At 39.7% G+C, this 21,789-nt stretch overlaps 3 protein-coding genes across 6 annotated transcripts; 2 read left to right on the top strand and 1 right to left on the bottom strand.

Moving 5' to 3' along the window:
• Positions 1–513: 513 nt before the first annotated feature.
• LOC111591985 (exportin-6-A) lies at positions 514–7,124 on the bottom strand. The gene is made up of 11 exons (XM_023303938.2): positions 6,907–7,124; positions 6,167–6,690; positions 5,906–6,061; positions 4,399–4,781; positions 4,134–4,333; positions 3,586–4,016; positions 2,967–3,516; positions 2,208–2,377; positions 1,936–2,145; positions 1,423–1,873; positions 514–715 (listed from the first exon to the last, which is right to left on the bottom strand). Exons 1-11 carry the CDS (start codon positions 6,907–6,909, stop codon positions 638–640), a joined length of 3,156 nt encoding a protein of 1,051 aa, XP_023159706.1. The 5' UTR covers positions 6,910–7,124; the 3' UTR covers positions 514–637.
• A 301-nt stretch (positions 7,125–7,425) lies between these two features.
• Positions 7,426–13,474, top strand: LOC111591988 (ubiquitin-conjugating enzyme E2 H). Of its 4 annotated transcripts, none has more exons than XM_023303946.2 (2): positions 7,426–7,555; positions 12,514–13,474. In XM_023303946.2, the coding sequence occupies exon 2, from the start codon at positions 12,789–12,791 to the stop codon at positions 13,338–13,340; it is 552 nt and encodes a 183-aa protein (XP_023159714.1). In that variant the 5' UTR covers positions 7,426–7,555; positions 12,514–12,788; the 3' UTR covers positions 13,341–13,474. The 4 variants fall into 4 exon arrangements, with proteins under 4 accessions (XP_023159714.1, XP_023159712.1, XP_023159715.1 ...); XM_023303944.2 differs by having other exon boundaries at positions 7,427–7,707; XM_023303947.2 differs by lacking the exon at positions 7,426–7,555 and adding an exon at positions 7,943–7,959.
• A 6,151-nt stretch (positions 13,475–19,625) lies between these two features.
• On the top strand, positions 19,626–21,736 carry LOC111591986 (EF-hand calcium-binding domain-containing protein 1). Its single transcript, XM_023303939.2, has 4 exons — positions 19,626–20,084; positions 20,953–21,076; positions 21,141–21,500; positions 21,566–21,736. Exons 1-4 carry the CDS (start codon positions 19,651–19,653, stop codon positions 21,683–21,685), a joined length of 1,038 nt encoding a protein of 345 aa, XP_023159707.1. The 5' UTR covers positions 19,626–19,650; the 3' UTR covers positions 21,686–21,736.
• Positions 21,737–21,789: the final 53 nt, after the last annotated feature.

Raw genomic sequence — 21,789 nt, 5'->3', positions numbered from 1 at the left:
TCATGTACTCATTCTATATATATATATATATATATATATATATATATATATATATATATATATATATATATATATATATACGTATGTATACACACATATATAGATGCGTATTGTATATATTCTAGTATACATATATGACTTTTTTCTTGTTTAAAAATTTTGGACACAGAAGCATGTGATTATGTCGTTATACTATAATAATTATCATAGATTTTTAATATAATATATATATATATATATATTAGTTCATCTTCATCTATATGTTTTTTTTTAACGGAATTTCATTACAAGCTAAAATTGTCTTTTATAAATTGTTTGTGAATTTCTCTCGAGGACATAAAACCACAGAAGTTGCATAATATATCGATAGTTATCGATATACATAGATATCTTATATACTTAATAGAACACACAGCATGGGGCAACGCTAACGTGAGAACAGTTATCGCATATACATATATAACTATATATATATATATATATATATATACTTATATACAAAACAACAAAAAAATAATAGGCACAAAAGATACTGAAAGGGACAGGCTGTGTGTGTGTCTGTGCGCGCGCGTGTTTGTATGAGTGTGCGGGTGTGAATGTGTTTGCTCCTTGGTGTGTCTCCATTTGGCGCACTTGTCTACGTTGTCTCATTTAGATGCGCACAGTGTGCATCCTGCATGAGCTGCGTCAGTTTCTGCGTAAACGTTGGAATGTCCTGAAAGGCATACACAGATTGTATTATTAGATGAAGTTTAGACTTAACTAGCATTATTTTATATATTATAAAGTAATTGCAAAATATATTTCAGGACTGCATTTACTCCATAAGCATTTATATTAGGTGTTATCTTATCATTTCTTCCATTCTTCTATGTCTTCCGAATCAGTCTATCTCCATCTCCATCTACCTATGTCTATCTAAAAGCTATTTACTATACAAGCAGTTACATTTCTAATTTGATGTATGTGAGTCCTCCTATTCGAACATACGATACAATAACTTCTTTATATACAAAGATTTGGACAAAGCCTGACAGCCAAAAGCTTCCATCTAGCGTCTACCTAGCTCTTCAAGCAATCCAGTTTGAACTTATCATATATGTACTCTGTAATATAAGCCTTATCAAAGAGATATATAAAGAGTAAACTATTTCCTATACACATCTACTGTCCAAGCCTCCATATAGCAATCTGCAGCTATCTAGCTCTTTTAGTCTTCGAGTTATGATTAAAACAGCGATGATGATGGTATTTGTACAGCTGTTCAGTACAGTATGTTCCGATGCGATAACTATATCTACTGCATAGAGAGTCTATGACAAATTTCAAGCAGACAACTCAACTAATCTTGATAGTTTACAATGTATATTCGTAATGCTCTATCTAAAGCCGAGCTATTTATAGTTAGCTGATCAAACGTACAGTTGTCTGGCATATGTCCTCGAGCGCTGTTTGCGCAACGGGCAGCGCTGCATTGACGAAACTCTCGAGCAGCTGGCGACGATCCACCTGGCCCATGGCGAACAGTGCCTGGGCAATCAGATCAAAGTGTAGAGCGCCTTCGCCGCTCAACAGCAGATTGAGCAGTGCTCGCTGAAAGGAGGCCAATAGCTGTTCCTTGAACAGGGCACGTTGATAGAGGCGGCTGCGTTCGTTCACGTTCTGCATTGATACGAGCACGCTGCGCACATTGCTCGGATCTGTGCCGCTGACCAGCATCTGGCCATACGCATTCATTATGGCCATAAAGTGTTCCGGATGCAGATTGTCGCTGCAATTGAAGTTTGTTTGCTGCTGGCCATTAGCATGGCCATTGCCATGGCCATTGCTCAACTGATTCTTATAGAAGAATTGCCATTTGCAGGTGAGCACGCTGCAGAGATAAGTAGACAGGGATTATAGTAGCTGAAGCACTCACTAGAGGAAATAGCTCACCTGTCGAAGAGCGCAAAGAGCAGGCTGGTTATCTCGCTGCTGTCGGTGGCTGCATTCTGTTGCTGCAACAGCGGAAGTATATGCTGCGTGCTAAAGCCCAAAATGCTGGGCATCAGCGATAAGGAAGCGTTGCCCGGCTGTTCGACAACCAATTGAAACATCTGCAGCACCTTCTCCATAACAGCCAAGCGGCTCAGCGTCAGTTGTTCCCTGAAACACGCACGAGACACCAATTAAAAGGAGATAGCTATAGTATGCATATATATACATACCTGCTGCTGACATCGATGAACAGCGTTATCATCTCCTTTATGAACTGTGCGCCCAAATGGATGGGCAGCGTGCGCAGCATGCTCAAACTGAACTCTGCGACGGTGATGGCCATCGCAATGCTGCTCAGACCGTAGCTATTGAAGATCACCAGCGCTTTGTTTAATATGGGCTGTGAAAGAGACGGAGATGGAGATAGACAGTGAGTGTGAGAGAGAGAGAGAGAGAGAGAGAGAGAGAGAGAGATTATTGAATCTTTTAAATAAACAAAACTTATGGCAAATGCTTAATCAATTCATGCAGTTCATAGACTGCGCTTTTAGGTTTATAAATATATAAATTCTTGATTCGAAGCTGCAGCTTAATTACGTAGCAAGATCTATTCTATACAGTGAATAATGGCAAATTAAAAGGGACCGAAGCAGAGACAGTGAGAGAGGCTTATTTGAGCCAAACGTGCTTTGGTTAAAGATACGCTTTTGACAATATTCTAGTAATCTGGAACAATCAAGATTAAGATTAACATTATATGCTTCGATTCAGGACACATTCAGATATATGCTATATACACTATATAGATGGATAGTTAAAACTATGAAACACTTTAGGCTCAGAGACAAGTCTGTGGCAAAGCAACTTGCCAAAAGTAGTCGACTTAGTTCTACAGACTTATCAGGCATATATTAAAATACATAAGCTTGTCCTGTATTCTAGCTGCCCTTGTTATTGCCTTGCTGTAGCACGCCGCTGTTTTTGCTCACCTTAAAGGTGCTGGCGAGCATATCCTTGGCGGTTGCACCCGTCGCCTTGAAGTACTCGATGAGCGCCGTAAACGTGCCCAACAGGCTGAGCGTGGTAGCAGCCACTTTGCTTTCGCCGGCTGCTGGTAGGTCCAGTTCCTGGAAATTTCTCGACAATCCATCAATATATTCGCGCAGCATCCACTGGCGGCGCGGATAATCCTGTTGCTGTTCGGGCACGTTCTTCCACGGCATAACCATATAGCTGACCAAGCTGATGTGCACATTGATGCAGACTTGGCGCGGCAATTGGCCGCCGAGGCGTGGTCCCGCCTGCATTAGACTCTGGATTTCGGGTATATCCAATAAGCATTTGGGTCGTATCACAGTCGCTATGAAGAGCAGCACTTCGCTGGCCGCCTGCTGCACAATGGGCGAGGCAGCCGATGGCGAGTTGTTGCCCGCAAATATGCTCCCCAATATGGCAAACAAACGATGCAGCAGCTGTTCGCTGTTCAGGGACTTGGACATCGGAAAGATGCTGCGTATGGCCAGTAGAACTTGTGCATAACTATTAAAATACAAAAGGTATAGATATATATGATTAGGGATTCCATTAGTCTGGCTCTGGCTAACCTACAGATTATCCAAGTCCATTTGAAAGCTCGCCTTATCCGAGTCGCTGCCGCCGACTCGATTGCTAGCCAACAGCTGCAACGTTTGCAGCAAACGATCTGAGAGCACATGCAACTGCCTCTCCATCTCATCAACCACATCCGCTGACGCCTGTGCCGTATCCATTAGTGGAGCCAACCGCACCACCGCTTGGCATACAGTTGCAAAGTCTCTCAAGATTTCGCCAACATTTGCGAGCTTCAATTTGCGTGCCGCCTCATAGCAGCGACCGCTGCCATGATCCAGTGCCAGCTCCAGCGACAACAGATATGTCTGGGGGCGCGACCAGTGGGCGAAGACCTGAGCGAAGACGATGTGGGCGCCGCGCGTGGTCGCCAACAGGGCCAAGCACTCGAAGCACTGGTCCAGAAACTGTTGCCATTCCGTTGTGGGCGTCTGCGAAAGCCGCATATGCAAGTTAATACAAATTATGGACAATTCACAATTTACAATGCAATTCACAATTCAATTCAAACTGAAGCTGACTTAAATATATTTGATTTAGTTACGCACATCATCCTCCATAAGCTCGTTGTCGAGTAGCTCCAGTTCGGGCTTATTGATCTCGAACTGTGTGCGTCGCATTATCTCATCGACCAGCTTCGTCATAATCTCGCCATGGTGAGCACTCAATTGTGCTGGTTGCTGGCCAATGCCCTTGATGATAGGCGTCCAGATATCCAGTTTTTCGGTAAAGTCCAGAGCGCCATGCACTGTCACCAGCAAACAGGATTCAAATTGGAAACAAGTTGAGAGGCCGAGTTCGATGTTCACTTACATTTGGTGGTGCAGCGATAGAGCTGGTCGAGAAATGAGTCAAGCATTTCCGGCTCCTCCATCATTTTGCCCGCATATTTGGTGCTATACAAGCGCAACAGTTCGCGAAACTTATCGCTATACATTTCGCTTTGATGCTTAACGCTATTGTGCTGCTCCAGCAGTCCGCTGACTCCGTTCATTAGCGTGAACGCAAAGGGCAGCGGCTTCTGCAGATAGAGCAGCTCATTCAGCACTGAGAGTGCGCCCAGCGAGATGTTCTCGTTCGCCTGCCGCCATTGCGATAAATCGAGTATGCTCATTAGGAAATATTCAGAGATCAGATCGGTGCGTATCCAGGAGACCAAGTGTTGTACACAGCTCAGCAGCTCCAGCACAGAGGAACTGAAAAACCAAAGGCAAAACACGAAAAGTTAATAAACGCCTTTCAAATAGGGCTATTTCTCAATCGTATTGTCTTCCACTTGTTATGTTAGTCAGCATAACACACTCTTATATAAATCATATTATTCAGAATTTCCTTTACTTAACCGGAAACTTTTTAATAGTCTAAACTTCTTAAATTCAATTTCTTATAAAAGAAAAGCCACAGCTGTGTGGCGGGTTTCGTCCAATTCCAATAAGAATCAAGTGAATCTGATACGCCAGTGAGAACTTGGAACATTAGAAGCATACGGCACAGCTCCCGTTTATCGGCAAATTTTTAGTACACCCAGTCTAAAATTTCTCCTACTTTCTGGCAAATAAAGTCAAAGCTGAATTGTGGAATTTGGTTTAAGCAATTATCGATAACGTTTCAAAGATAATTTTACCTATAACAACCAGATGTAAGTGTATTATGGTGATTCCCTTATGTCAAGAGAGTTCTTAACCAAAATCAAATCTGAAATATGCGCTTTACATAGTCAAAAAGCTAAGTTCCAATTCTTATCGATAACTTTCAGCAAGTTAATTTTTAAAAAGAAACTACAAAAATCGTTCAAATTGTATACTAATCTATTTTTAAGCGAATGCTTTAAGAAATATGAAGAAACTATTGAAAATACTATCGATTTATTATCGATAACTAAGTTTGTCTAAGAAGCGTTATTAAGTAATTAAAATCAATAATTATACAAATTTGCACTAAATTTTTAAAGCTTTTGTCCTTTGTTAATCATTATCAACGAAACACCTGTTGCCTATCGATAACTATTTAAATGGAAATTGGTCTAAATGGACAGTTTAAGTACTTGTTACTGGACATCATATAAAGCTAGGCTTATCTGAAAGCATTTCCTAACTTAATGCTATCGGAAATATTTTAGAAACTATTGAAAATGTTATACATTAATAAGTTATCGATATCTAATATTTCTTTGCAATTTTGTTTGTATAGAGAAAAAAGTATTCAAAATTAACTTTCATTGCTGTAGAAATCTGCTCGATCAACAGTTGACTATCGATAACAGATAAATTAGTATAGACGAAGCGCCCCTGATTAAGGGTTTAACTTGATTAAAACATACCTTAATTGATTGTCATTTGGCAGCGCTGTGGTCAGACTGTAATCCATGAATGTGCTAGGTATGGTCGTATGAATGTCTTTGCCATTGATATGGCAAACGGCGATTAACAGATATTTGGTGAGCAGGTCCAAAACATCGGGTATACACATGGAAATGCTACACAGAGCAAACATATATATATAGACATTTAACAATTATTAAGTCACATGCAAGATTTAACACAGAATTTATAGATAAATATTTGTGGAGCTGTGAGCTTACCACGAGTGAAAGTATTGCTTCCATTCACTAGTGAGGTCGCCGCGATTGCTAACCACCTCCTCGGAGGTGACGCGCAACAGATTGATGCCAAGACAGAATCTTGTCTTTGTCAGCTCCATGCAATGCTGCATATAGTTGGGATGCTGTTCCGGAAATTCTCTTTTCCCAAGCAGAGCAATCAACTGCGCTAGCGTATCGCGATGCCGGCGTGCTCCGGTGACCACCAATAGCTGTGCGTAGCTCTGCCACAGCGTCTCCCTCAACAACGTTCGATCGGCCGCTGTCAGCTGTGTCCATCGACGCGTTATCGTATGCTCCAATGTTGAGGTGCTGAAGAACCATAGGAATTGATTCTCTGTGAAGCTGTTGCTGGCTGTCGCAACACGCAAGCACAGCTGCCAGGCCTCTGGCTGTGACTTGAATGCCAGCAAATTGGTCTCAATCTCGCGTTTACGTGCATTGCTCGTCGTCGGCTGGTAGAACTCATTTAGCAGCACCTCCACCGACGTCATCGATGCGGCATGCTGCACGATGATGATGACGCATTGCATTAATATTGTCGCTATTATGTATTGCACATTTAGGACAACCAATTCGTTGACTCTTCCCCTTTTTATGCATTTTTTTGCCTATTTTTCACATTTTTTTTTTTGCATATTTTTTCGTCATTTTTTCACTATTTTTCTCTTGAGTTTTTTTTTTGGGTACTTTCATCGGAGTGGTTGGCCTTAGACACTTACCATTTTGCTGGCGTTTGCTGTATGTGTGTGCGATGTGTATGTTTGGTTTTTGTGCTCGGTGCTAGCGTTGATATTTGTTTGGTGTGCATTAGCAATTGTTTGCCGTGAATTTCATGATTTTTATTTTAAATTTTTATTTTACTTTTTTATCAATTTTCTTTGTGTATATACGACTTGCACATATCGGCAGCGTTGCCAGTGCAATGCAAGCGTTGCCACATAGCTAAAATGTCATGCATTTAACATAGCTGCTCCCAGTTAACATAATTTAACTAGTATGCTGTTCATAGTATGGTAACCATAACTTAAATAATTACAACATTTTATTACGTTTTTGAGATAAAAATGTGTAATTTGTTCTATATGTTAAAACGCTATGTTATTCATATGATTATTTCAATTAATGTATTGAGCTGCGTACCAGTCTTATCAGCAGGGACGATTTTTAGTCAGCTAATTTGAAATTTAACAACTATCGAATATCAGTTTCATATCGATTAATATTTACAGTTTGAGTTGAGCATAACAGCTGGAAAGCTGAAGACGACAGCTAACCAGAAACGGGAGAAACCGAAAGAAAACGGATGGAGCGATAGCTATCGCAGTGAATTTCATAGATAATTAGATAATAAACAGTTGTCGCTGTCGAGTAAGTAAGAGAAAACAACAACAAACCTAAAAAAATGCACAGGCGTTTGGTGCATACAACAATGTGGAGAAGTATCGAAGCGTAAAAATCAAAGGCGGCGCCAGCCACACGAACAACACAACAACAATAAGGCGGAGAAATCATAATAAAAGGTATCCCCCTCATGGCCAAACGAAATGCAAACATTTATTAGCGAAATACTACAAATTGCACTTTAACTATTTATTAGCAAGAGGTCTCGCAATTTAATATAATTTACGTATGTGTGTGCGTTTGTGTGCTGTTTGGGGTGCTACCTAGAAACAATAACATACAGTAATTGGAGATCGCTGCGCTCCTTTGCGAGGAATTCTGTTGTTGTCATAGCTGGAGTTGTTTTCCACCGTCTTCAAAATTTGGTCATGGTACGCCCAATATTGCTCTTACGTATGCACCTCGTACATATATTTATCAATGTATGCGCATACATATATGTGCATGCATGTATGCGAGCTTGTAGGCAGCCCTTGCAGTTTTGTTTTGCCTTCTGACTGTATTGCTCTCTACTCTCTCATTCTCTCTCTTTTGCTCCAAGAGTGTTTCGCACAAAGTCAAAATAGCCGTTGTAATTTGGTTTATCATTTGTTATTTTTGCTTTTTCCTTTTTTTGCTTTTGTCTCTTAGCTTCTATACTCTAATAATTGCAGGCCTATCAGTCGATATGTTAGTACTACAGCTAGACATGCTTGCAATTTTGAAAGCGTATGTATATGCATGTGCGTGCATGTGTATCCTTGCTATTATCTTTCTTTATTGTTGCTGCCTACTCTGCTTCCGACATGCTGGTGCTGCAAATTGTTTGTGAATAGTTTTAATTACGGCCATAATTGTTAAAAATAACTGTTATACAGAATATGTCAAATTGGTATTTCTCCGTTGCTTATTTACATATGTATGTATGTATGTCTTTGTGTTTTCTTGTTTTTGTCTGCTCTCCTTCTACTACGCACTTTGCTTTTGCATGCTTATTGCGTTGTGTTTATGATTTCTTTTCGTTTTTGCCTTTGCTTTTGCGTTTTAAATCTTATCAGCAGCAACGGAAATGTTACACACACCAATACAAGCGCAAATACATACACACATACGCCTGTATGTGCTCGCTATACGTCTGAAAGCTTTTACAAACATTTTGTTTATTTATTTTAATTTTATTTTTCTTCACCATTTTTAATTGTCGTTGGCCTTAGCCCATATTGGCCAACCCACCGTTAGCCCATATTATGCCTCCTCCTCCTATTTCCCTCTTCCCTTTCTTTATTTTCGCTTGCCTCATTATGCACTTGGGTAGACTTTAATGCGCAGTCAATGACCGTGTGGCCTGAGGGCTGCTTTGTGTGTAGAGTGGGGGAGTGAAAGAGAAAGAAATAAAGAGTCTGAGGAGGGTTTCTATAAAAAGTTGTTAGTGTATAGAGCAAACACCTTCTTGAAAATTCACAAATTGCTGCGTGCTTATAAGAACTTTGTTGTGCATGCAACTTTACACTGCTGCGCGCACACACACAGACATGCATGCATGTGCATGCGTTTGACCCCGTTAGTTTCACACTTAAATCAATTTCCCTTGCAGTTGGTTTGCATAGCTTCAAATTTTAAGCCTATAATTGAGCTGGACTGGAACAGTGCTTTGGAAGGGCTTTTTTGCAAGTGTGTGTGTGTGCATATGAGTAGGGGGATTAGTGGAAAGTGGAGGTACACACTTACTTGTGCGTCATGGCGAGCTAAGCACGAAACGTTTGTTGGCAAATGAAGGGCATTGAGAGCTTCGGCGTTGCCCGATTGTCTCATGCGCTTTGCAACTGTGTTTGTGTGTATGTGCTGCATTTAGCGTCGTGTGCTTTACAGCTGCTGTCCTTGATTATAGCTTTTCTCTGCTTGGCAGAATTGTGGGGACTGGTTGCTGATGTTGTTATTGTTGCTTCTTCTGCTTCTACTGACTCTTTCGCCTAATATTGTTTGCACAGTTTTGTTATTGTTGTTGTTGCTGTTTGGTTTTGGCTCTCGCTTTGTTAGTATGATTTTTCTTTGTACATGTGCTTTGTGGGAGCCTCTCTCGCACGCGCTCTCCCTCTCTTGCCTGCTCTGTCTACTCGCTAGCAGGTTAGCGCGTTGCGTTCGCTCTCACTCTGTCATTCGCATTAGCCTGGGCTGCTCTGTTTTATCTGCACTCTTTTTTATTCTCTCTCTCTCTCTCTGTCGCTTTGCCTCAGTTGTGCGCGAGTTCTCTCCCTCGCAGTCGCTGCCGCTGTCGCTGCCTCTGCTTGTGCTGCTTCTTATGCTGCTTTCAGATGTTCGTGCGCTGCTCGCTGGGGGCTTCCAAACTCTGTTGCCAGTTAATTTTCAGTAACTAGTTGAAGTAGACAACAAAATATATATTTATATATATATCCATATACAAAACAAGAGCAAAATCAAATCAACGACCAAAGCTGCACGAAAAAAATTACAGACAATAACAAATACGACCCCAAAACCAGCACCAATAAAAACAACAACAAAACGGCAGCAAACAAAAGTAAACCATTAACAAAAAAAAAAAAAAATAAAACAAAAGACAAAGCAAAGCAAACGAAAAAGTAAAATAACAACACGAGTGTGTTATCTCTTTACATGTGTGCGTGTGCGTGTTTTTTGTTGTAATTGTTTTTAAAAAGTTTCGTAATTATATGAAAATGCAATACAACAAAAAGGAAGCAGTCAGCTGCGTGTGTTTATGAGTATGCGTGTGTTTATGTGTGTGAACGTGTACTTGTGTCTGTCTGTTGTTGGTGTGGGCACAGAATATTGAGAGAAAGCATGCACAAAACAATTTAATTTTCATTTCATTTCCACATTTGCTTTCTTTGCTATTATTCTTCCTTTTAATTTTGCGTGATTTTAAATGTATTAATATAAAATCAGAAATTTACCCATATATACACAGATATATGTGTGCGTACATACATTATTAGACAGCCAACAAGAAGCACAGAAAAAGAAGAAAGAGAAATAAAAACAACAATAACATGCACATATGTATGGCTGCTGTTGTTGTTGTCTTGAACGAAAATTGCAGCTGAGTGTCATTTGGTTAGTCAACACTGTGTTGTTGTTGTTGTTGATCTTCCAGAGAGCGTGGGCTTTACACCAACAGGCACACGCGCGCTCTCTTGCACACACACATGCAGATACTCAGCACACAGCTGAGAGGCAGCAACAACAAACAAAACACAGAAAAGTAACGCAAATAACAACAGTAAACTCCTCGCCCCGCTCCATGTGCTTGTATGCGTAAGTCTGTGTGTATGGGTGTATATATATCAACAACAAACGCGTACAGTGAGACTTGGCAAATCTCAATAAAGCAAAAACTGACCAAAAACCATTTCGAACTGAAGAGCTTCACTGTAACCAGTGTGTGCACAAACATCACTTCAGCGCAAGGGAGACAGAGAAAACGACACAGGGCTAGTTGGCAAGACAGAGTAGGCGAGCGAATGAATTGAATTAGCTCATCCAAAAGAGAGCAGCTTGTTGACCAGTGAACAGTGTGTGTTGACAGTTAACCGTCCATTTGGCACATTTGTATTAGAGCAGTTGGCAAATAGAAATACATAAATTTCAAAACAGATACAGTGAAACCGCAAGCTGGAGAGACGCAGTTACAATTTCAATTACAAATATTAAATTTGGTAAAAGTAGCATTTGTATTTAAAATTATGTATACAAATTCGATAATTTACTAACTGGAAATAATGAAAAAGAAACATTCTGTGCATTATTATAATAGTATATTATTAATAGTATATGAATATAGAATATACTTAATAGCATCGTCATGGCGAAAGCTATTCTATAAATATTACTCATACGCAGTTGGTTGAGTCAACGAGCTTAAGAAAAAAATTAGAAATACAAAATGTATATATACATATATGTACAGATATATATAAACACATACGCCATACTAGATACAAATGTTGCGTTTAACAATGGTTGTGCGCACTGTAGGCTTGTCACGGGGGTTGCTGCTAACACTTCACTCTCTTTTCCATTTTTTTTTTTTTTTTGTTATATTCTCATTCGTTTGCTCGCTTGCTCTCGTTCGCCAGTCAGCCAATAACATTAAACAGCTGAGCTTGTTTGGAAACAACAGCCACCCATCCAAATGAGGAGCGTCATCATGAAATGGAATGGGAGGAGGGGTAGAGACAGATGACAAAACAATCAAAGCAATACAATTTCAATTGTTGCTAACAGCAGTGGGTGGGGGAATGAGTGAGTTATTGGAAGGGCAAACCGTATGCGAGCACGCAAATAGAATTGAAACATTTTCAATTTATTCCACATTCGCTCGGACCCTGGAAAGTATGCAAAAAAAACCAACAAATACCGTTAATGCATGCTTGTCCTTGATGCCATACTCGTTTTTACTGGTGTTGCTTATGGCAACTGCGGCGCTCACCAACCGCAGCCCCTTCACACAGAAGCAATGATGTGTAAATAGAGCGTATATATATATATATATATATATATATATATATATATATATATATATATATGTGTGTGTGTGTTTAAGAAAGCAAGCACGCACGGAAGGCAGACAGGAGAGCCCAACGGCAGTGGCAGTGGCAGCGGCAGCGGCAGCGATTGCGGCAGCACGACGTCACACTGTGTAGTTGTTGTTGCGTCTAGCTGCAACTGCTGCTGACTGCGCAGCTAGCTGCGTCGCTGACATAGTTTGGTTTCAATTTAGGCTGTGCGAGCGAGATAGCAAACCAGTTTGTTATACTGGGCTCATTTGACCTACATTTGGGCAAAGATTTGGCTGCACCAACAGCAGCAGCATCATCTCTCATGGTCAACCATGTTGATAGCATTGATAAGGATAACAGACGCGTGCATAAATAACGTTGATAATTGAAATTTGATTTTATTTGCAGGCAGACAGCAGCAGCTGCAGCTCCTGGATTGCAACTCCGATTATTGTTTTGATGTGTGCCTTGGCCAGGGGAGCAGCAATACAGTCAAATAGCAATAATAATAACAAAAAACATTAGCAATAATATCAACGCAAACACCTAGAACAACAACAACAGCAGCAGCAGCAACAAAAATAGCAACTACAATCACCGCTTCAGCCTTAGCGTATACAACGAGCGCACCGTGTCCTCAGTGTTATAGAACCCAAATCCAAAACAAAAACAAAGAAACAAAAATGTCATCTCCCAGCGCTGGTAAACGACGCATGGATAATGACGTCATCAAGCTAATCGAATCAAAACACGAGGTAACGATCCTCGGTGGCCTTAACGAATTCCATGTTAAGTTCTTCGGGCCAACAGGCACGCCCTACGAGGGCGGCGTTTGGAAGGTGCGCGTCTATCTGCCTGACAATTACCCATTCAAATCCCCAAGTATTGGATTTGTCAATAAGATCTATCATCCCAATATTGACGAATCATCAGGCACCGTTTGCCTGGATGTGATCAATCAAGCGTGGACTGCATTATACGATCTATCGAATATATTTGAATCGTTCTTACCACAACTGCTCACATATCCAAATCCTGTAGATCCATTGAATCGAGATGCAGCTGCCCTCTATCTGCACGAACCGGAGGAATATCATCGCAAGGTCGCCGACTACGTGCAGAGGTATGCGACCGAAGATGCGCTGCGAGCGGCGCAACAGGAGCGAGAGAGCAGCGACAGCGAGTCCAGCATGTCCGACTACAGCGAGGACGAGGCACGAGATATGGAATTATAATATCGGTTTAAATATATTATCGAAACAACTAAAACAATAGCAGCAGCAGCATTACTAGCTGCTGTTTAAAATGCCTCGATTTGAGTTGGATCAGATCGCCACGATATATAAAATACAATTGAACAACATATATATATATATATATATATATATATATATATATATATATGAATATAAAGAACGTGATTCGCTGGACATACTTATAAATAATATATATATATAGGTATATATATATATATATATATATATATATATATATATATATATATATATGATCTAAAAACTTATAAATATATTAATATGTAAGCAACAGAAAGTTTGAAACAATTCTTAGTAATATAGCAATTATATAGTAGCTGACAAATCGAGTATAAAAGTAAAAAGAAAAAAACAAAAACAGGAAAAAGGCAGATCGAAAGCAAGAAACGATAATAATTTTTGATGGACAAGAGTTACGATTGCATTGCAAATCCAATAAGCGTACATAACTTAGAAAAATAACACACACACACACGCACACACACATGACATATATATATACGTGTTTGTGTGTGTGCCATCATAACTATAGTTAGTTGTATATACCCCATATATATATATATATATATAAAAACATGGACAACTGTTTTCTTGGTCAGCTGTTTAGGCTGTTGACACATTTAAACAGAATTACAAAACCACTACACACCCAACTTCCGCCCACCTGTCACGCCCCCTTGCCACTAGCTGGCCACACCCGCGCGCCTTTTGGTTCCATTCAATGCATTCAATCAACTGCAAAAAAGCGAAACCAATTTTCTTGTTTTTAATTTTTTTTTATTTTGTTTAATTTTAATTTTTTAATTATGACGCAGCTCTAATTTGTTAAATGCTAAAATATAAAATAATAAAAAAGAAACTAATATTAAGTTCAAAAGTTGTTAAACTAAACTTATATATATATATATATACATATATAACTAGGTTGCCAATTAATCGTGTGTTTCAACAAGCAAAATTTATTATGTATTTATTAAACAAAAGAAAAAAAAACAACAAAACAAAACGAAAATTACAAATTTTAATAATTTTTGTTTAAGCTAGAACTCATTTCATTTTGAAAACTTTTGTGTGTCTTGTCCAAGTTTTTTTTTTAAGTTTTAAAGTCGGAACAGAACAGAAAGTAAAATTAAGTCTTAAATACAAATACAAAACGAAAATAAAACATCAAATGATATATATATATATATATATAAATAATAAAAAAAAATATATATATATATATATAAATAAAAAAAAAAATATATATATATATATATACACACGAAAGAAAAACTACAAAACAAATTTAATAATGTTTAATAAAACGCGTAGAGTTGTGTATTCTAGTTAAACTTAGAGAGTTCAATAATATAAAAAAATAATTAAAGCAAATTAAGGCAAATTAAAAATGTTGCTTCTACCTAACCTCAATTGACAACCCCCCTTCACACAAAACGAAACCCTATTTTTCAAAATAGAAATGAAACAGTTTTGGAATACACAACTCTAAGAAAAATCACACGCAGACACACACGAAAGTGTATTTTCGGGGGTTTAGGTCAAGTGTTGGGGTTGCATATAGCGTATAGGCGACAACCCTGTCGACGGTTTTTAAGCAAATCCACAAACCACAGCAGCAAAAAATTAAAAATTTAATTGAAATCTAAGTGAAAAACAAAAAAAACGTAAATCGTAAAACGTAATTTTTAAACATGCTATATGTATGTATATATATATATATATATTTATGTATATATATATATATATTTATGTATATATATATATATATTTATGTATATATATATATATATATATATATATATATATATAATATTATGTATTGTGCTAACATTAACAATATTTTATGCTTAAGTTTAACAAAAGTGTTTATGAAATGATTATGTAAAAATAAATTGAAGAGTAATACGAATTGCTGAAGTGTATAGAAAATTGGGTGCAACTCGTTGAATGGGGCTGGCTTAAAGTGGAAGGAGCAGAAACCCATGCGAAAAGCAAAGAAATCGAGAATATCACAGATTTAGACTTCGTTTAATAGCGAGAGTCTACTATGCCTTTATTGAATAGGAAATAGTATCTCTATAATTGAATATCTTTAAGGATCTGAGCCGCTTTTCTTGAATATTATGTATCTTATTGTAAAAATTCTAGGCACAATAATATCTATAATAATATATATCTATAGTAGCGTTCATAAAAATAGTGCTGCATTAGACCAAACGTAGACAAAATGAAAAGGGAAATATATTATAATGGTAGGACGGGACTTACATATATCATATAGCGATATAGATGCAGAGATATCATAGCTGAAAATAAATTTATTTGCAGATGTGAATATATTTCATATATTCATACATAATGCCTCTCAAGTACCTTCTTTTCGACTCCATTCTGGCCTTTCTAGGCGCTTCTCATGCATTGTAAGCAAACATAACCCAACTTACCTGCCTAACTGACTGAGATATGTCTTATATAAGTGCCTTAGACCATCATGTTCCAGCTTAATTGAAGCCTAAAGAAATATCATTTGGAATTGTTGAACAAATTCCCAAAATTCGGCGCTTACCCTTCAACCTAACCTATAAATTGAGCACAAAGTATAGCAAGATTGCTTCACTAATAATTGCATATAATAATAATTAGATAGAACCGCCTTTAGTTAGTCGCTGTAGTAGTAGCTATGCCCCTTCTCAACCTAACCTATATATTAACCTCAATCGGATTTGAATTGTGAGAGACGTCGCGATGTTGCCCCCCCTGCGATGTTTTGTCAATAAAAAACAAAGTAAAAACTTTGCAGGCTTCAGGCAACTGACTACGTAATACTCGCTACTGAATCGAGTAGGAAGTACTCGTAGAGATGTGTGACGCAGCGGGCCATGCCCAGAAGAGGCGTAAGAATATGAGTAGGATAAATAGAGAAATATTCGTACCATTCGTCACGAGCTTAATGGGCGGGGAATATATATTTAGAAGAGCTCAACAGTTATTAAATTGACAAATTAAATTAAATTATGGTTAAACCTTTGTAAATATTTTGTCCATTTGGCAAATCTGGCCACGCCCACAATGGGCGTAACATAAGAAATCCTAAAATATGTATCAGCTGAAGGCTGCCAAACCTCCAGCTGCAACAGTGTCGCAATGCTATGCAACGAATATGCTCGGCTTCAGTTGTTGGGCGAGCATTGGGGCCAGAGTGAAAGGCGACCTACCTTATGGCTAACTGACAATGCGGTTTTGTCAACACATTTCAGCGTTTCGCCTTGGAAACTTGAGTTTGTTGATTGCCTCAAGAAGTTATTTTCCAAAGCCTTGTTGCTGTTGTTGTTGTTGTTTTCGTAGTATTTTTACCATTGTTTCGTCTCTCAAGGAACTCGAGGAATTCGCAAGTTTTTTAACAAGCAGCAGCAGCAGCAGCAACAGGACACCAACTGCAATGGGTAACAAAACTTTAGAGTTCCATTTAAAAACAGAACAAAAAATCAAAACAAAGAAAACTCTAATTAAGTGCAAAAAAGTTTTGAATACAGAAACAAAACAAAAAAAAGCATAAAAACTTTGCTCAAAGTGCATTTTGTGAGGTTATGTTTGCAAAGGGGTTGTGTCATATAGTCGCAACGCAGCTCAGCTCCGGATTGTCCCGCTTCCAGGCAAGGACACGAAGTGGAAAGTGCGAACCCAGAAGTTCCAGCCAATGCGAACGGGTTGCCCCCCACCAGCAGCTAATAGATCACAAAGTGTTTACATGTTAATATACTTCTCGGTGCGTGTGTGTATGTGTGTGTGTTAGAGATGCGCGCGTGTCACGAACCATAATGAGAAGCAATCACATACGTTTGCCATAAGTCGCTAGAGCTTTGAATTGGATATGGGCTCGAATGGTTTCATGAATTGGTTCGGGTTCGGCATAAGCCGCTCAATGCGTTACAGGCTTCGCCTTTCGGGTTCAATTGTGTATTTCGTTACGTTTCAGTTCAGGTTGCTATGCAGCTCGGTTTAGTTTCGTATTGGGTTCGGGCTTCTATTTGGCTTGAATTCGCTTTCCGATTTGAGCATTGGTTCGGCTAAGTTTCGGGTTGGTTTCGCGATTTCACTTGCATTACGATTCGGGTTTGATAAAACTTTTAAAACGTTTATGAATTCAGTTTTTAGTTTGATTTTCGTTTTAGACTTCAATTACTTTTGTAAGTTGTAAGCTTCGTTTCTAAGTTTTGCAATTTGCATCATGTTCGAATTTCAGTTTAGGAATCAAAAGTTAGTTAATCTAAGGTTAGTTCCGACTGCGGTTCGCTTTGAAGTTCGAATGTGATTTAGTTTCTGGCTTCGTGTGGCATAGGTTTTGTGTTTTATTTATATTCTACTTCGTATTCATTGAGATGTTCATTAGGCTTACGGTTCAACGTTCGGCTCCGGCTTTGGTTCAGGCTCAGTTCATTCGTTTAAGTTCAGCTTTCAGCTCAAGCTCTTTGGTTTGTGTATTGAACTGGTTCGCTTAAAAGTGTGACTTTTGTTAGTAACTAGTTCGCTTAAAGGTTTGACTTTTGTTCAGAACTGGTTCGCTTGAAAACCTTGAACCATATTCGTTCTAATTTTTTTAAGCTCACGAAATTTGTGCGTGTCACGAATGCTGAACACGAGACGTAGCCAGCGCTGGAGCTAGGGTTGGGTACTTAGTACTATATATATATATATATATATATATTTATATATATATATTTGTGTGTGTTCATGTGGGTCTATGTGCTGACTTGTCATTCGGCCTTCCTCATTTTGTTTGATTGTTGTTTGGGGCAACGGCGAAATGCAGAAATTATGTGGGAATTACGTGCAAGGCTGACGGCATGTCATCTGCCCGACGGCCCGTCCCAGCCCGCCCACTTGCTCCATTTCATTGCATACTTTTATGGGCGTTCGAACATATCCATTGACATAGGTACATGCATCTAGATAGATATATCCATATATATATGTAGACTTGTTTTCGCAAATGTACAAAGCACTAATAAAATTAAAGTACCCAACAAAATAGACATGAAAAACAAACAGAACAGAGCAGCTGATGGCAATCGGGCACTAAGCAGGGGTTAAAGGTTGAGCAAGGGTTAAGCGGGCTCTGGCGTGGTGTCGGCTGAGGCACACTCTACGTGCTGCACGTAAGGGGTTCAAATAGACAACTAGTTTATAAATACAAAGCTGTGAGAGAGTGTATGTGTGTGTATGTGTGTGTGTCTCTGTCTTTAATAGACATCTAGATATCTGGCCCGTGCAATTGCCGACTTCCCTGAGTAAACAAACTGCACTCGCAATGGGTTAAGCTTTGTGTGGGGCGTAACGGTTTGATTGATTACACTGGGAGAAACACTTGTTAGCTATGCATTACTTTGCACAAGTCTAGAGACTTAAAGCTTGGACTACAGATTTGCTCCAGGCTCGTCGTTTAAGACTTTAAACTAACGTCCAGTGGCAAATCTGAATACAATATCTTTTATATGTCGAATTTTGCCTTAGAATTGCTGCTAAGCTTTTATATATTGAGTGCTTGGCAAGTCGAGTATGGCTGTACTATATTATAGTATAGTAATTCAGCTACAGAAAATGGAAATATTCTATTTCCTATTCTCTTCTAATACACTATATACGTTCCTTAGAAGCAAAGCAACTTAAATTTTAAATAAATATAAAATATACATATATTATATAGTAGTAAAGACCGTGGTAAATCGTAAAATATTGAGAAGGAATATAATACAATCAGTTGCTGATAGTACGAATTCAGAAATTTTGTTTGGCTTTCACGCCCTGAGTTTTCTGACATCAAAGCTGATAAAGAACTCAAATTTTCCAATTCAGTTGATCATATTTGACTTAGTTCATATAGAAAACTCTTGTTCAGTAAGTTTACTATTTTTTTTTTTATACTATGCATTTTTGTGCAGTGTATATTGCTTTGTAGTTGATTTATGAGCGATATGCGAATATCATGTATTTGTACACAGTTTTGGTGGCAATTTATATGCATATTGGTCTTTTTCAGCTCCAAACGCAAGGGCGTAGCTGGGGCAGGACAGATTAGAAGAGGTAGGGACTGAGAGCTGGGCGGTGGAAGTTAGATGGCAGGAGGCAAGAGATGGAGGTAGCTGGTAGAGGGTAGATGGGGCCAGTATAGTGTTTGTATCTCTGCGTGTCGATGGCGTCGACTGTCAAGAATTGATTTGACTTTGACACATGAGGCACAAACACACAGCTCGGTGTGCGCCCTAATGATATGTGCTGGCAAAAATGTTGTTTGGCAGGCAAGGCGGGTGCCGCGAAGGGTCGCTCCCCGACACCGACACCCAAGAATGGAGCCGGAGTGGGAGCTACAAATGGCACGCAGCCAACAAATGCAGCGACGCCAACAGCAGCAACAGCAGGAGCAACAACAGCAACGGCAGCGTCAGCAGCAGCAGCAACTGGAGCAGCAGGAGGCGTTGCGGGCGGCTCTGCCTGCAGATCCACGCTACATGCGAACAAAACGATTTTGAAAACGGTTTCGGTCTTCCTCGCCAGCGGCAAACGAAACTCGAACAACCAGTCGAAGGCCGCAGCGGCTGCCCTGCAGAACAAACGGCAACAGCGACAGCGTAAAATGGACGAGTTGAGCGGCAAAATCAATCCCAAGCTGTTGGACAGTCTGCGCAAGAAGACACGATTTACCAAGTGAGTAGTCGCGCTCAGGCAGCTGGATGCTGTTTAGCAAGGCGAGAGCCATTTGGGACAAGTCTATTGATGGAAATATCTAGAGTCAGGGAAGCAGAGTCAGGTTCATAGTATGGGCAGAGCCTATAGTGCAAGCTAGTGCAAGTCCTGAGACTTAGGGAGTGAGCAAAGAATACAAAGAGTATTAGCACCGAAGACCTAGAGTGTCAAGCTGGGACATTTCGAGGTAGAGTCCTAAGATTATTAGTTGGATAGAAGTGACAAGGCTTGCAGGAAAACGTAGAGTCCTTCGAGGCTGTTGTCATCAGATAAATTGGCTCTATTGGATTTCCTTTAATCAACGCAATCAAGAGAGTTGCTTCAGTGCGCTTTATGAACAGGTCAGTCAAGGCTTAGTCTGAAGAGCAAAAGCGGCCTCCTCGCCTGGTTAGCAGAGTCATTCGTCTCCCTGAAGCAGAAATGGTTTTGTTAGGCTCTAGTCCGATAGCAAGAATCTTTACTAAATAATAGATGAAGCTGAAGACACTTTGAGCTAGCTACGACACAAATCTGTATCTCCAGTGTAAACAAAATTGTTAGACTCTGCTCTGCAGTAAATGGTCCAAAAGGTCAAAGCTGGCATGACTGTAACGGGGGAGAAACTCCTAAGCTAACAGTCACCAAACCGAACAGACTTAATTCGAAAGCATCTGTCCTCAGTCTCAGGTCTTAGAGACTTTTCAGAATTAATTATTATACCAGAGGCGCATTCAAGGACATCTAGGTACTGCTTAGAGTTCTCTGCGAATTTCGCTCAATCTATGAAGACAGACTCTAAGCTTCGTGTAACTCAAACTGAATCATGAATATTTCTCCACATTCTCTACAGAGACGAGCTGGATGCCTTGTGCCGAATCTATCGCAAGCTGGTATCCAATTGTCAGTATGCGGCTAAGACTCTCGCCTCGAGCTCGTCCAGCGCGGCCATAGCCAAGCCGCATGCCGCTGTCGAGGTGGGTTCAGTCCTCAGAGAACTGGTGGCCATTGCTAATTCTATTTTCAATTCCTTAACCATAGGGCATTGATCGCATTGTGTTCCGTGAATTGCTGCACAGCACCTTTGATATAGTCACCGAGGAGATACTCATGGAGCGCATCTTCTGCAGCTGGGACAAGGCACACGAGGGCTTGCCATTGCGGCTCGAGGGCTGGCTCATTGGACTCTCTACATTTCTGCGTGGCACTCCGGCGGAGCGTGCGGCATTTTGCTTTAGAGTTTACGACTTGAACACGGATGGCTTCATAACCAAGGACGAAATGTTTACGCTGTTGCGCAACTGTCTCATCAAACAGCCGCAAGACGAGGATCCAGACGAGGGCGTCAAGGACCTAGTGGAAATTGTGCTTAAGAAATTCGATCTCGATAAGGATGGCAAGGTATGTAAAGGGTCTCGATGCGAGCTCGAGGTATACTGCTTAAGTTAACCCTTCTCGTTCAACAGGTCTCGCTAGACGACTTCATGGCCACAGTTACAGCTGAGCCGCTGCTCATCGAGGCCTTTGGTCAGTGCCTGCCAACAGACAGCGCCGTCGTCTCCTTCTTCTCCACACTTCAGGTCTAGAGACCTATTTAAAAACAAAATAAAAAATATATCTTGTTTAAATAAATAAAAACGCTGAGACATTTATTTGTTAGTATCTTTTTAATTGAACGTCAATTGAACTA

Source organism: Drosophila hydei, unplaced genomic scaffold (assembly GCF_003285905.1).
Source record: "Drosophila hydei strain 15085-1641.00,03,60 unplaced genomic scaffold, DhydRS2 tig00000349-arrow-arrow-pilon, whole genome shotgun sequence".
NCBI lineage: Eukaryota > Metazoa > Arthropoda > Insecta > Diptera > Drosophilidae > Drosophila > Drosophila hydei.
The sequence above is the reverse complement of the archived record's forward strand: the minus strand, read 5'-3'. Positions and strand labels throughout refer to the sequence as shown.

Coding starts and splice junctions, on each gene's coding strand:
- LOC111591988 (XM_023303946.2), top strand. CDS start 12,789: ATGTCATCTCCCAGCGCTGGTAAACGACGCATGGATAATGACGTCATC.
- LOC111591986 (XM_023303939.2), top strand. CDS start 19,651: ATGTGCTGGCAAAAATGTTGTTTGGCAGGCAAGGCGGGTGCCGCGAAG. Junction 20,085..20,952: donor AAGAAGACACGATTTACCAA/GTGAGTAGTCGC, acceptor CATTCTCTACAG/AGACGAGCTGGATGCCTTGT. Junction 21,077..21,140: donor AGCCGCATGCCGCTGTCGAG/GTGGGTTCAGTC, acceptor CCTTAACCATAG/GGCATTGATCGCATTGTGTT.
- LOC111591985 (XM_023303938.2), bottom strand. Junction 4,782..5,905: donor CCAAATGACAATCAATTAAG/GTATGTTTTAAT, acceptor TTGGTTTTTCAG/TTCCTCTGTGCTGGAGCTGC. Junction 2,146..2,207: donor TTCATCGATGTCAGCAGCAG/GTATGTATATAT, acceptor TGCGTGTTTCAG/GGAACAACTGACGCTGAGCC.